The 15,749-nt window shown below is 42.3% G+C and overlaps 1 protein-coding gene and 1 long non-coding RNA gene across 2 annotated transcripts in view; one reads left to right on the top strand and one right to left on the bottom strand.

Moving 5' to 3' along the window:
* Nucleotides 1–15,738, bottom strand: part of NEB (nebulin) — a gene marked incomplete at its 5' end in the record, with an annotated part of 202,237 nt that extends 186,499 nt beyond the window's left edge. Inside the window, 6 exons of the mRNA XM_082688978.1 lie at nt 1,418–1,525; nt 2,158–2,262; nt 9,136–9,240; nt 14,721–14,825; nt 15,466–15,570; nt 15,730–15,738. Of these exons, the coding sequence (XP_082545104.1) occupies nt 1,418–1,525; nt 2,158–2,262; nt 9,136–9,240; nt 14,721–14,825; nt 15,466–15,570; nt 15,730–15,738 (537 nt within the window). The remainder of the gene's footprint in view (nt 1–1,417; nt 1,526–2,157; nt 2,263–9,135; nt 9,241–14,720; nt 14,826–15,465; nt 15,571–15,729) is intronic.
* LOC309843934 overlaps nt 1–15,749 on the top strand; it is a 1,014,078-nt gene that overhangs the window by 478,762 nt on the left and 519,567 nt on the right. The window lies entirely within an intron of this gene.

Genomic DNA, 15,749 nt, shown 5'->3' with positions numbered 1-15,749 from the left:
CCCCTTTCACCTACTCAAGGATATCACTCCAGCCACTCTTTCTGCCTCAGAAAGAGATGATTTTCCTTCCACACTGTGGAATTTTCCCATCAACGCAGATACATGGTGTCTTTGCTATCTTAAAAGAATCCCCTCTTCATCCACGTATCCCTCAGCCACTACCTCATTTTCTTCTTTTCCTTTCAGGAAAACACTTTGAAAAAGATAAGTTATATTCTTCTAAATCTCTGTTCTCATCCACTCATGAGCCCTCTCTAAGCAGACTCAACCAAGTTGCTCTTAAGTTCATCAGAGACCAGATGCTGGTAAATTCATGTCAGAAACATCTGACACAGCTGATCACCCTCTTCTCCTGTCCCTTGCTTCCCACTCTCTACCAACTCTACTCCCACCTCATCGTGCTGATGTGTTTGCGTGGGGACACTCCGGAGCTCAGTCCTAGAGCTTTCAGTCTACACTTGCTCCCTTGACGGTGTCCAGTCTTACGATGTTAAATACTATCCATATACGGATGTCTTCCAAATTTATACAACCCTTCCCGATATCTCCTCTGAAACTTCAGTCTTGTGCAGTCAACTGCCCACTTAACCTTTCCACTAAGATGTCTAAAAGGCATCTCAGGTCTTACATATTGGAAGCTGAGCCTATATCTTCCCTCCAAAAATAATTATCCAGTTCTTCCGCACTCTTCCCTCTCTTGTAAAGGGAAATTCCATTCATGCAGTTGCTTAGACCCAAACTTTCTTCCCATATCCCACAACCAACCCAACAGCAGACCAGATCAGCTCTACCTTCAAAGTACATCTCATCACCTGCCCTGCTCTCCTCCTGATCCAAAACATGACTGTCTTGCACCTGGAGACTGAAATAGCTTCCTAGGTGATGAGATCTTCTTGCTTTCACTCCTTCAGCAGAGCCAAGGGCAGGATTTGAGTCAAGTCTGATTAGCTCTGAAGTTTACATGCTTTCTAGTGCTAGACTGCTGAGGACTCTATTTACTGAAGTCTGCTCTATAGAGTATATGAACATATCCATGGATCTCTGTATCTTCTCTGTGACCAGATTCTCACCAATTAGTAGGAAAATAAAAAAAAAATTATAATCACGAGTGTGGGAATGTCCATATTCAGAGAAGTTTGCCAATCGTATTTTCTTGAGGGAGTTCTTTTGTTGGAGAGCACAACCTTTCTACTTGCAGGTGTGAAAAGGTCCTTTATGAAATATTAAAGATAATACTTAAATATTGTTAATGGTCATACTAGCAAAATTTTTCAAAAATATGGTAGCCTTATAACCCCAAAGTACTTTTTTTGTTGTTGCCCAAGAACTCTTTTTTCTTCATTATTTACAAAATCAAGAGTTATAAAAAGTCCACCCCAATAAGACCATCATGACAGATGAGAGCATTTCCCCATACCTTGCTAGCTGCTACCCCAGCCTGTTTATTCACTTTGTACTCCGGTGTTTCCGTGTGCATGAAGTAGATCTGGTCTTTCATATTCTCAAAATCTTCCTGGTATTTTCTCTGTAAGACATTAAACATGCTGGAGAACTGCTGTGAACACAGACTGTGCAAGGGTTCACACGGGGGAACAGGGGCCACTTGGGTTGCTTATGCATAGCCCCACTCCTCTTGGTTTATGCAGATCAGGTTACAATGAGAGATGGTAGGGCCATCACAAAAACAATTAGAAACTTAACTGAGACTTAGAGCAATTGTAAGAGGCTGAAACTACCCTTTAAGAAGGAGCTCTCAGGGCTGGAGGCAGAGAATTTCAGAGAAAAGGAAAAGAGTTTTTCAGTGAAGAATTTCTGGAAAGAAACTAGTCAGTTTCATAAATGTAGTTTGGGTTCCCCAGGCAAAGAATAAATTTAAAAGGGACCCTTTAACCTGTACTCACTTGGAAACCCTATTGTTCATATGAAAATTCAGGCAAGAATAATGTAATCTGAGTAAAACAGTATTTCTCAAAAGGGAAGGAAGACTGGGAGATTTCTTTCTGGTTAGGAACCCTACACAGGTCTTGTCCCCAAGAAGAGTCCATTACCTGGACTCTAATGTTCTGGTACCCCTTCAGGTGTAGTTGGGGACTAGAAGTTATAAAGGAAAGGGTCACCTTTCATCCTAAGAACATCCGGCCATTTCCTCCTACTTACTGAGCTGATGTTATCAGCATTCATTCTGGCAGTAGCAATTTCAAAGCAAGGTGTCTCACTCCATTTGCCTTTGATTTTATTTTCATAGTCCGCCTTGTATTTTTGCTATGAGAAAAAAAGAAGACAAGACAAAATATAGGAAATACAGAAATTGACAAGATAGAAAAGTAGTAAATGGGCAGCTTTAAAAAACATCTTTAAAAAATTTTTTTAAATAAAAAGATATCTTGATATCTATTAAGATATCTATTAAGAACTTCTTAAGTTCTTAATAGAAGTCTTCAAACCTTCTAACATAGTGTCAACAAGAAAGTTGAGCAGTGGGTAGAGGTAATAATTGACCCTCTTCTTGTCGAATCTGGGGACTTAGTTCATTCAGAACTTACAGATATTCTCTGATGTTTGAGGGAGGAGACTCAGAAGCATACTCCACTTGTATTTCAGAGTTATAATAAAACCACTCAACCCCAGGTTTCCATGCCAGATGAACTTATTTCTGAGCTTTACCAATACTCCTGGTTATCCAGAAAGCTTGGTTATCCAAAAATCTGGCTTACAGACTAATTTTAAGCCTTTCCAGTTGAGACTTAAAGAAATTTTAATGAGAACTGGCAAGTAATTCAAAAATTGCCCCATCATACTCCCAAACACCACCCCACCTGAACTTCAGGCCGTGGGCATCTAGAAGACTGGAATTATGTCTTCTTTATGTTTATATCCTCAGAATCTAACACAAAATGCAGCACACACAAGTGGCCTCATAAATGGCCTCATAAATGCATGCTCAAATACACTGAATTGAGCTGAGTCAATGATATGTGGCTTCAAACTACCTTGGCCTTATACTGCTCTTAGAATAAAATTAAATTATTCAATACCAAATCTGGGCATATAAGCCAAAGCCAGAGCTGGGTTACAGCAATTTCCCCTTCTTGGGAAATGTGTTAACAGATACAACCAATGAGCCTCAAGGTTTCTGCACACCTACACCCCTACTATACTCTTCAAGAGAAAAGGAAGTTGCTTTCTAGTATACCTTTAACAGAACCAGTGCCAAGGAGAAGTGATGTGCTGAACCAGTGAGTATGAGTTAAAGGATGCTCAATCCTTTCTCAAATGCACATACCCTTTTTTCTCAAGAGCTTAATATGCCAATCAATAGCCAAGTGTTTTTCATAACTATAAATTTTAGAGTCCTGGGCCTGAATCCATAAGCTCTGGGCCTAAGACTGGACTCTTATCATTACCAAAGGTGTGACTTAGCTTCTCCAAGTTTCAGGGTTCTCAACCATAGCACCAACAACCTTCCACATTAAGATTAAAAAGTTCATACCCTGAAGAGTCCTAAACAAATGTAGGCTACAATAACTCTAACAACTATGATGATAACATTGATAGCATAACAGAGTAAGAAACTGGAGAAAATTGTGTGAGTATTCTTTGATAGAAATCTTTGTTGAGATAATATTTACATTAAAGTACCAATTAATGTGTACTCTCCTCTCGCAAAGCTTTAAAAAAATTGTAGTCAACTTTTCAGTCGATCAAAACAGACTTAACTCAGTCAAAAAGGATTTTTCGATTGGCTGATTGCCTATAGAAGTAAGTATTTCTAAACTTTTTGGGGACTAGACCTCTTCAGATATTGAGAAAGTTATAAAGTGCCCATAAACACAACTTAGAGAATTCTTTTTTTCTTTTTAAAAGATTTTATTAATTTGGCAGAGAGAGACACAGTGAGAGATGGAACACAAGCAAGGGGAGTAGGAAAGGGAGAAGCAGGCTCCCCACAGAGCAGGGAGCCCGATGCAGGGCTGGATTACAGGACTCTGGGATCATGACCTGAGCCGAAGGCAGACACCTAACTGACTGGGCCACCCAGATGCCCCACAGAGAATTCCTGAATTACGTGCATCCCAGGTTTACAAGCACCTACATTCTTGGTGGGGGATATTGCCATTCTCTGCTTGGTGTCAAAGGAAAACAACTCCAGTATTAAGGGGTAGGGGAAACAGAGCCTGATGCATCTCTAAAACTTTGTAATATAATTTAAAATTGAGAAGGCAGTATTCTTTTTTTTTTTTTTTTTTTAAAGATTTTACTTATTTGTCAAAGACAGAGTGTATAAGCAGAGGGAGCTATAGGTAGAGGGAGAAGCAGGCTCCCCACTGAGCAAAAAGCCTGATGTGGGACTCAATCCCAGGACCCTAGGATCACGACCTGAGCTGAAGGCAGAGGCTTAACCAACTGAGCCACTCAGGTGTCCCCACAGCAGACATTCTTAATGAGGTCCAAACATGGGGTCATTATGGAGAAATAATAAGAAAATTATATATGTAGTTTTGTTAAAAAAAAATTAAGTAAAAATTAATTCTCACATTAAGATACAGATATCCGTTGTTTTAAAAAGATATTAAAACAAGATGCAGGGGTGCCTGGGTGTCTTAGTTAGCTAAATGTCAGACTCTTGGATTCAGCCCAGGTCGTGATCTCAGGATCATGAGACTGAGCTCTGAGTCAGGCTCCACACTGGGTATGGAGCCTGCTTAAGATTGTCTCTCTTGCCTTCTGCCCCTTCCCGACACCCTACCCCACTCGCACATTCTCTCTCCGAAAAAAAGGTAAAATAAAACAAGATGCAGAACAAGAGTTTAAGACCCCAGCACCCTCAACCAAAGTCCTCCCCCACTTCTCTCTCTTCATGAACCAGTAGCTAAAATGGGTCAGCTTGGAGGTGGATCTCTCACCATGCACCCCTGACTACTCGCAGGTCTGGGAAGATTTTCACTACAAGCGACTGAGGCTACAGCTTGTTAACTGTTGAAAAAGTTATGGCCTTCCCCTTCATTTATAGGTAGGAGAGAAGTTGAAAGAATAAAGGCCTGCCGCTTGAGGAATGAGAGGAAGAGAGAGGTATGTGTCTGCCTGGGACCTCCTCTGTCCATAAGCGGTCGACTCTACCTGCCTGTCAGCAAGGCCTGAGTGTTTACGTGGTACACAGAGACGTTAACTGTACGAGGGGCCCCACACCCAACATTCCCTCCAGCTCCCCCCAGTCCTTCTGTCTGACTGTCATGTTCCAAGTCAATCAATGGAAACCTGGCAGCAAGAATGGATTTAACCTCCTCTAGGATTCTGTGTTTGTTCATTTACCAGAGGACAGCACATGGGGTCAGTTCAAGCTCTGGAACACCTTCTGTGGGCAAGAGTAACCGCAGGTCGATAGATGCAATAAAATTGCTTCCTCAGACCGTAGCTCCTCCTCCTCAGAAATGAGCTGAGAGGCTTGTGTTAGGCCACAAACTAGACACCCTAATGTCCTTCTTAAACACATGGCTTTATTTTTGACTTTCCACATCTGCATCTGTGGTTTTGATGTGGTTATCAAATGGAAGGACGACAAAGCCGGTTAGTTAATCACACTTCACTCTGTGAGTTGCTAAATACTAGGACTTCGGACAGCTTCGTTCACAGAAATGTGATCCTCTCACGCAGCTGGAGGGGGTCCCGACTGACATTTTCATTGCCCATAGTGGCCCCAGGGCCGCTTTCCTAACTCAACCAAATCTCTTCTGATGGAACCAATGGAAGTCTCTCCCTAAGTCTTTGTGATAGAGGAGCTTCCATGGTATTAGAAGATCAGAGCTGGGCATCTTTGTGGTGTGCAGCGATATTTTCTGAAAGATGTTTTTAAAAATATTTTAGTGAAATACTAAGATAGAGCACACCCCAGCTCCACAGGGATGGAAGGTCCTGTGCTTGGGACCCTTCAGGACCTCACCCAGGTACCTAAGGTTGTTCATCTGTAGCCTCTGTTATGTAATAAACATAAGAGTGTTTCCCCTGAGTGCTGTGAGCCAATTATTAGCAAATTATCAAATATGAGGAGGGGGTCACGGGAAGCCTGGATTTAAGCCAGTCAGTCAGAGGTATGGGAGGTCCAGATTTACGACTAGTTGTCTGAAGTAGGGTCAGTCTTGAGGGTCTGAACCCTTAACCTGTGAGATCTGAGGCTAACTCCAGGTAGATAATGTCAGAATCAAAGTGAACTAATAGGGCAGCGAGTTGGTGGGTGGTACAAGACCCATTTGGTGGCAGGAGTGTGCACAGAGAGCAAAGGAAACAGAGCTCTTCCTTTCAACTCTAGATCCCAGGGAGCTATCATTGGACATTCCAGCCTGGAATCTCACATTTTTCCTCATGTTATAAATCTAGAAGGAAGCAGAGAGGCAAGCACTGAGAGACTTAAGGGACTTCCCAGTGTTGCACTCAGAAGCCCACCTCCAGCTGGCTGTGGTGGGCGCAGTGACCTCACTGGAATGCTCGCTCACATGAACCACCTGCCTGCCTGTCCGTCTGTGTTAGAGCTACAAAATGCGACTGAGCCAAGACAAGTGCTGCCGTGGAGCTGGTGGCTTTGGCCAAAGAGAAAAGTGAGAGAACGGATTCTGACAGATCCAGTAAGGAAAGCTGGTAAACAACAGAATCAATATATAAGCCATATAATCATTGCAGATATGCAATCATCATATTAACATATGAACAGAAGGGCGCCTGGGTGGCTCAGTTGTTTAAGTCTCTGCCTTTGGTTCGGGTCATGATCCCAGAGTCCCGGGATGGAGTCCCGCATCAGGCTCCCGGCTCTGCAGGGAATCTCCTTTTCCCTCTGACCTTCTCCCCTCTGGTGCTCTCTCTTACTCTCTCTCCCAAATAAATCAATAAATCTTTAAAAACAAACAAACAAACAAACAAACATGAACTGAAGGCTGGAAGACAAAGGGACGGATCTGGGAAACACAGACAAGGAAATGCTGGATTTGAATACCTAAGAGGGAGAAGATCAAGGAGGTTTTATCCATGTGGGAGAGCAAGGAAACGTGGGTCAAAGCCCATAATGGTGGGGAACACTTCAAGAGGACAGAGGCAAGTCCCACAGCTAAATCACCTCTCTCTCCTCCACCCGCAGCTCTAGTCCTCTTATTGGATGGTCTGTGGTTGGATGGACTGCTACCAATCACAAGCATTTCTTCCCAAAGTGAGTATTGTTTTAGATGTCCAGCAGCCATTAAAAACTTGGAATTTGGCTAAGACTGGGATGAATAGCCAAATCTAATGACTTTCATCCACAGCCATCTTCCCTCAGCTCATATTGCTATTCCACAATGGCAAACCCAGACTGGTGAGGATTTTGAAATGTCCGATGACGCCACCGTATCCGGTTGGAGTGGTGCGGTCCAACAGGCACCTCATGCAAGCCACCACTGTAACTGTAAATTTTCTAGTAGCCGATTTTTAAAATGCAAGAAGGAACAGGTGTGAAATTAATTTTAGTAATATGTTTTACTTAACCCAATAGATCCAACAAATATGATTTCAATGTATAATCAATATGAAAATCATGAGCTGTTTTATGTTCTTTTTGTCCTAAGTATTCTAGACCAGTGCCTATGTCATGCATATAGGACCCTCAGTTTATATAATCATGTTTCAAATGCTCAGTGGTCACACGTGGATGATGGCCACTACATCGAGGAGCACAACTCTAGACTAACCAGCATGTCTAAATTAGCGGAGATTGATTACAGAGCTGGGTGGCTCAGTGGGTTGGGCCTCTGCCTTTGGCTCAGGTCATGATCTCAGGGTCCTGGGATCGAGGCCCGCATTGGACTTTCTGTTCAGCAAGAAGCCTGCTTCCCCATCTCTCTCTGCCTGCCTCTCTGCCTACTTGTGGTCTCTCTCTGTCAAATAAATAAATACAATCTTAAAAAAAAAAAAAATGAAAGGCATTTTTTAAAATCATGTTCAAGTACCCCCATTGCACCCTCAAATAAGGTAAGTGTGCTGCATTAGTAAGATATCATTTAAAATATGCTTTAAATAAAAATTAAAAATAGATTTGTTTTCCAAATGACCATTTGAAAGAGGGTTTGTACCTTTTCTTCAAAAAAAGATCAGTGATCCTTGTTCCCTAATCTTATTTAAGTATGAATATCTTCAGCAGGCCAGCTCTTTCTGAACAGTTCTAAAGTTCATTTCTGCTTAGCCCTGGGCAAATTCCAGGGTCATGGCATTCCTGTTAGTGAAAATTTACTGTACTTATCAGCTCTATCATCCAAATAAGCCCTTGGTTATAGTTAGTAGTCTGCAACATCAGACATTAAAAACATCACTGAATAAACTTCATCTTTCTAATTTTAATTCCTTCTCCTTTCTCAGAGACATCCTTTCCCACCAAATACCTAAACAAGATAGAAACCCTGAGGTTCCACCAAGATTCAAGCAGTAGACCAAATTGGGGACTGAACTCCATGGAGGGCAATGAGAAGTATTTAAAGGGAGCAGTATCCCAGGAGAAAGTGGCCCAATACAAACCAATTTAAAATAGGACTTTAGCATGGGTCTCGTCATCAGCTGAACATCTGTCTCTCGGCATTCTCTGGGAGGGCTGCATTCCGCAGAGCGAGTTTACCAGCCTAAATATAGACAGACTAAGCCATTTTCCTGGGCCTTAAAAGCTATGAAGTGCACTGTCCATGGCTGTCACACTAAGCCCTGTCTGAGAGATCACTCTGCGTTCTTATTTTCTCCATGTCTGACAGAGAGCATTAAATTGTATGAGGTCTTCACACTGAATTAAGACAATCAGATCCTCCAAGAAAATGTGCGGTGACTCAGTTCTCGGTTAGTAGCACTTCCTTAAATCACAATGTTAAATGACATCAGGACATAATTTCTGTTCTTAAAATGCAGCTTTCTCATTCACCAATCACTGAGTCCTTAAGTGGACCGAACATTTATTAACATGGCCCCACAGTGTTAATGGAGGTACCGTGTTCAAGGTAGATTTTTTAGGGTCTTATTGCAAAACAACTCTCGGTGTTGGTGTTGGGTCTTCGGGTTCCCCTTACTTTCTCTGAGATTTGAGAAGATTAAGCCAGATCTTTCAAGGCAGAGAGTGGCCCAGCCCTATTTACTTACCTTGCTCACTTGATTGGTCACTTTCTTAGCAAATTCTATATCTGGAGGGTCCGGCAGCGTTGTGAATTGAGACTGCTGTTCAGCATGACCTTTTTTGTAGGCAATCTGACAACATAAAAGATGGGGATGCTCATGAGCCACAGAAAATTATTCTACATCCCAGATTCCATTTGTTGGAATTAAAAAAAACAAAAACAAACAAAAAAAAAAGGACTAGGTTTTCATCCGTACCTGAAGTTTTGAACTTTAGTGTATCATGTAACAGGGATGTATCCTTACAGATTTGACATGCCTTTGCTCTCAGTATTACTAGTGATTTCTACCTCATTAAGTCTTCCCTCTTCACCAAGGCTATTAACTTAGATGTTTCCTTCCTTTTGTCTCTATGCCGTGATTTATAATTGAAACTACTCTTTTTCTTTTTTTTTAAGGTTTTATTTAGGGGCACCTGGGTGGCTCAGCCTTTAAGTGTCTGCCTTCTGCTCAGGTCATGATCCCAGGGTCCTGGGATCAAGTCCCACATTGGGCTCCCTGCTCTCTGGGGAGCCTGCTTCTCCCTCACCCACTCCCCCTGCTTGTGTTCCCTCTCTCACTATGTCTTTATCAAATAAATAAATCTTTTTTTTTTTTAAGATCTTATTTATTTGGCAGAGAGAGCATAAAGTGGGAGAGCAGCAGGCAGAGAGAGAGGGAGAAGCAGACTCCCCGCTGAGCAGGGACTCGATCCCAGGACCCTGGATCATGACCTGAGCTGAAGGCATACACTTAACCAACTGAGCCACCCAGGTGTTCCCCAACCTCTTGTCTTTATATCACACCCGCTACCAAAACCCTAGCTCTGAATCAACTCAGCGGGCATACTTCCTCTGCTTATATCCAGGATGCTGAGTGCTACTGAAGAAAACCACACAATTCTACTGACTGGACAATGACAATGCAATAAGCACAACTAAAAGTTCCACTGGAATAAGGTACAGAAGTGGAAAAGGGAATCTCTCAAATCTAAGCCCTTAGCCTGAAGGCTAGGTGTGTAGCCAGTGATACATTCGGTGAATAAGAGCTTGCTTGGGGCTCTATGCCCAATACTCGGAATTTATCATAACCAACTGCCATCTTGCCTTCAAGGAAGCTTGGACATCCTGTTATGCCTCTCTGCTCAGTCTCTGCTCACAGCGGCTAGTGTTAAACTCCAAGACCGTCCTTAGGCCCCCAGTCAACTCTCAGCTGCCTTTTTCATAAAGAAATACTATATATCCTCTTCTCTTTCCCTGTACTCATCCCTGCCCTTCCCCACTACTGCGTGGCTCAGAGAAGCAGCCATTGCAGGGCAGAACCCCTGCACTCTCACTGCTGTTCCCTCCCAGCATCCCTCGGTACCCAGCTCCATCCGTCACCTCTTCTCTCGCTTGTTTTTTTTTTTTTTTTTGACAGCTTCAGCTGCTCCTTCATGAGCAACTTCCCTTTGCCTATTAAAGGCCTCTCTTGTTGGAAAATATGTGTCCATTAGTCATGCAACCCCTTCACTCTTGCCCTCCATTTTCCTTCACTGACTACTCAGGCGATTTTTCCACCAACCTTGACCTCTGCCTCCAAAAAATGCAGAACTATTTGTAGATCCCCAGACACATGAAAGCCTCTTATGCCTCTGGACCTCTCACCTGCTGTTCCCTTTTCCCTGGTAGGCCCCAGCTCCAGGCTCTCATCTGCCTGCGAACTGCTGCTCATTCTCCATGGCTCCAGACAAGCAACTGTCTCCCCACCTGAGGACCTTTCTCGTGGGACCTCACTCAACTTGGCACTTGTCTCCTTTAAAGGAATTCCCAGATGACACTATGAACCACAGTTTTCCTATCTGTCCGTCCTTGGACTGTGAGCTCTGCAAGGCCAGAAAACACAACGTCTTGTCCGGGAGCCCTGGTGGTTCACACAGAAACTGACCAGAGCAAATGTTCAATGACTGAATTCTGAATGTGTCTTTTATATACTGAGGGCATGGGGGAAATCTCAAGAGATGGCTTATCATCACAACTTTTCTACTCAGTTGTGAGACTTGAACAAATTATTTCTCCTTCCACATGGAGGTATTCTTCTTTACACTATAAAGAAAGAGGCTGGACAGTTCCAAGGTCCCACTCATCATCTTCATGCTTTAACCAAGTCTAACTATGACTTAACCCGATAATATCTACCTACTGCCTGTAACAAAAGCTTTTATGAACATTAGATCAATGGGGGATTTAAAACACTAATTTTAAAATGCATTTATATTAATGCCACTGGTCAAGCTTTAAGTAGTATAGACTTTATTTTAGGCATAGGGTGACTGGTATTTTCTATGGCTGGCTAAGTCCTCAGAGAATAAGAAACGTCCTGTCAGGAGAAATGCTTCCTAAGTATGACATCCTGTCAAAAACTTCAGAGAAATCAGATCTAGAAGTCCCAATTTCTCAGGAACCTTGTTCAGAATTCTGTATAATTAGAATGCTACACTCTGGATCAACTTAAAGACTCTCCTGGTATTTGTAAAATTATTTGGTCTTTGCTCAGATAGCAAGAAAAACATGATAAGTAGGTTTCAGAGAAACAGGAAAAGGGTGCAGGAAAGGGACAGAAAGCTTCCAAACCCAAGTGCTTGGTTTGAAATCTACATGCCTACCCAGCATTATGTTCTGTGAACAACAGCCTGCTTGGGGCTCTGTGCCCCAAAATTGTAGAAGTTCATGGTACGGACAACAGTATTAATAGGCACGTTGGTAATCTGATACTTGGCGCATAACCTGCAATTAAATTAAAAGCCCTATCTTAACTGCCAAGTTCTTCTGAGGAAGGATGGGAAGATTCTACTTCATTATTATATATTCTCCATTATGGATTCTACTGAGAGATCTCAAAAATGGGGTCAACTTAACTGTTCAGAGTCCCTAGCACTAGGCTGACATGGAGGCAACCCCCCAGCTCTCCATTTGATGAAGAAAGGGAGACATGTGGAGATTAAGTGTCTTCTTGGAAACCTCTTCCTAGGCTTATATGACATGGCATTTCCTGGTTCTCCTTCAACTTCTCTGACAGTTTGTTCCCTCATTCTTTTGCTGGCTCCTTTCCAGGTGTCCTAAGTATGGGCGTCATCCAAAACTCTGCTCTTGGCCATATGTTGTTCTGCCTCCCTCATACGGTTTCACATCTTCAGCTGTCCCTTTTATTCTGAAGACTCGCAAGTGTTCATTCCTTGTCCTGTTCTCACACCTATGCAATAGAATGAATTTCTAATTTATCCATAAAATGCCTTGATCAGAATGTTCCACCATCTCAACTCTGTTTCTCTATTCATTAGTGCACCATTACTAGTTGTAGCCCTATATGCCCAGACTACCAGACTTCCTCATAAACTCCTCTATGTGTCCCCTCACTCCTTCATCTCCAATATCCAATGTCCTTAACCCTTTTAAAATACTTATTACCTTCAGATTCCTTTCTTCCTTTCCTTTGTCCCTGTCATCCCTTTGGTCTTTCTGTATTACTAAAACAGTCTTCTTCAAATGATCACAATTTTTCCCAGTCCCAATCTACTATATTGTCCTTCAGATTTTTTCCAAATCCTACTTTTTACCATATTGTTTTCCTCTCCAAAAATCACATGATATCTCTTACGCACTACCATATCACATCAGAATTATTTTGTCTGATTTTCAAGGTCCTGCTACCAGTTTCTTAAAAGTGCCCTCCTAACTAGGCACCCACAACATTCACTTTCTTTGTCCCCTCAAGACTGATTTCACCACTATTCCTTTGTTCAAGGGTATTCTCTCCTTGAAATGCCTTTCCTGTTCGCCCCTTCCTTTGGGACTGCCACTTCGGCATGGCCTTCTCTAATTACTTGCATGTGCCCTCTCTGTCCGTACCATGAACTTCTACAACTTGCATGAGCTCTCTACTACGGCTCAAATATTAGACTATAGAATTTGCTTTCTAAAATTTTTGAAAAATTTTTTTCTTATTGTTTAATATGTAACAATTTCATTTTATCTGATTATAAAGTCTCAAGGGAAAGGATGAAAACTTCTTGTCATACCTTTCTATCCCATCAGCTATGTATGCATAATGGACTTTCAACAAGTAACTACTGATCACTTGAAAAAGGTTACACAATTATAGTATATGTTCATGACATACAGAACCAAAAAGCTAACTTAAAAGAGAACCAACAGGCCCCTATATATTAAAACCAATACAGTACTAGATAGACTTAAATTTTTGTTATGGCTTCTTTATTTTTTAACTTACTCTATGGGCCCCTAAATTTGCAAATGATATAGAGTGAGAGGCGATAAAAGATTAAGACCTCAAAAGTTGGAAACACCATCAAATGATTATGCATAATTCCAGTACAGGGCAAGGTAAGATTCTAAGATCCATTAGAAATAAATCCTAGTAATTTTCAAGACACCAAATGACTTGTTAAGTCCACAGTGAGTGTTAGAGGTTTGAGGGGTCTAGTTGACAACTCAAGGAAAAACAACTTGTTATTTTTTTAAAACCATGTTCTCCTGAAGACAAGAGCAGAAGTCTGGATTTTCAATACAGACTCTAGCAAATCCAGGAGTCAATACATAAAGCTCCTCAAAACAAGGGCAACTGTTAGAATCAAGGGGAGCTCTCTACTACGGCTGGTGCTTTCAACATCCCTATGTTGAAACAGGCCTGCTAAATCCCTCTAAAAAAATGGTTTTCAAGGGCACCGGGGTGGCTCAATTGGTCAAGTGTCTGCCTTCAGCTCAGGTCGTGGTCCCACAGTCCTGGGATTGAGCCCCACATCGGGCTCCCTACTCCCTGCTTCCTGCAGAGCAGAGAGCCGGCCTTTCCCTCTCCCACTCCCCCTTCTTGTTTTCCCTCTCTCGCTGTGTCTCTGTCAAATAAATAAAATCTTTAAAAAAAATGTTTTCAAGGTCGAAGACACTAAAATTCTGGCCAGTGGGGACTGCTGACATTTTAGAACTCTGAAATACCCTCCATGTCTCTGAAACATCCTCTATGTATAGCTGATGGCAAGAGATTTTTGTGAGAGAACTACACAAACATGTTTGGACAAGTGTGTCAGTCCATGTAGAAAATGGGAGACACACCACAATTCAGACTTTATAATTAGGATAGCAAATCAAAAGCCTTCAATAACATTTTTCACTTAATATACTTGAGAAAGTATCTATGAGCCCAAAGGATTTTTTAAAATGCCACTCTATTGTCACAGAAAAAACTTCAACTCCAGCCAAGGAAACAGAGGGCACATGCGACAGTGGAAAGAACTTGGGATCACATGACCAAGCTTCTAATCTGGGCTTTGCCACTAACGACCTATGTGGTCTCAGACTCAGGTTCTTCACCTAATAAAAAAACAAGACTGTTAAATTAAGTCTAATAAAATTATAATGTGATGTCTAGTTAAGACACCATAATGATTCTAGACAGATTCATCTGCTATAATGACATTTAGCCTTTTTGAAAAATTGCAGTGAATATCTGGCCAGAAGACATAACTTGAGGTGTCCCAATACCGCACTCCCCAACAATGTTGACTGCACTTGACTTACGTCACTGAGGGCTTTCTGGGCTTGGGCCACCCTTCTCAGCTCTGGGCTATCGTTGTACGGGTAAAACAAGCTTTTGTCAGCTTCCCAGTCCTCAGTGTACAGTTTCTAAATCAGAAAAGGGAGAAAAATTATGAGAAAGTGAGTTCCCACTTACACGAAATACACGATTTTGAATTTATCCATCAGTAGCAAGAAGAAATTAGGCAAGGTAAAAGCCAAGGTAAATGGAATCTGCAGATAACCTCCCCTTCTCCACTCAGTCCAAGTCATATTTATTATTAGCTTGTCCTCTTCTTTTGACAAAACTTATTTTCAGAAGGGCGGATGTGTCTGATTTTGTTTCATTTCCTCTCTGGGACTGTACCTGCTTCCTACAACAAGGACTAATGCAAGTGTAAGGAGCTAGGAAATACTTTGCATGGTCTCTATCATGAAAAGCATTTAATAAGCGTGATAGCCAGAAATGCCCCAAGTGTAACCCAATGTTTGAGAGCCAGTTCCCAGGTGCATCTTCGTACGCCCCTACTTGTTCTCCCCATGTTGCTTAGCTTCCCCCCAAGACCCTCTCCTCCACTCTACTCAAGAGCTTTCCTCTCAGTTCCTCCCTGCCCACCTCCATCCCTGAAACCCACATGGCTCAAGGATACTCACAAAAAGTGAGCATTCCAGATCATCAAGAGGACTGGGTATTGCTCTGATTTATGTGGGGGAAGGAGAGAAGCAGCGACAGAGCAGAAGCCCTTACCTTACTGAACATGGCTGTGTTCTTAACTGCCTGGACAAGTTCAGGGGCATCAGGGGGAAGCAGGTACTTATCCTTGGTGTCTTCCCAGTTCTGCTTGTATAAAACCTAGACAGAAAGAGCAGAGGACCAGTGGTTCGTGTCTCCCCGAAGGGCATGAGGGTGTAGAGAACAGAGAGCTGTGAAGTCTTTCAAATTCCAAGTGTCCTCACACCAAGGCTGCCCATGTGCCTATGCGTTACTAGCATCAGTTAGGAAAACACTGACCACATCCATGTCCCATTAAT

Source organism: Mustela nivalis (assembly GCF_964662115.1).
Source record: "Mustela nivalis genome assembly, chromosome: 11".
NCBI classification, from domain to species: Eukaryota; Metazoa; Chordata; class Mammalia; order Carnivora; family Mustelidae; genus Mustela; species Mustela nivalis.
Note: the sequence above shows the minus strand (reverse complement) of the source record. Positions and strands in the feature narration are given on the sequence as shown.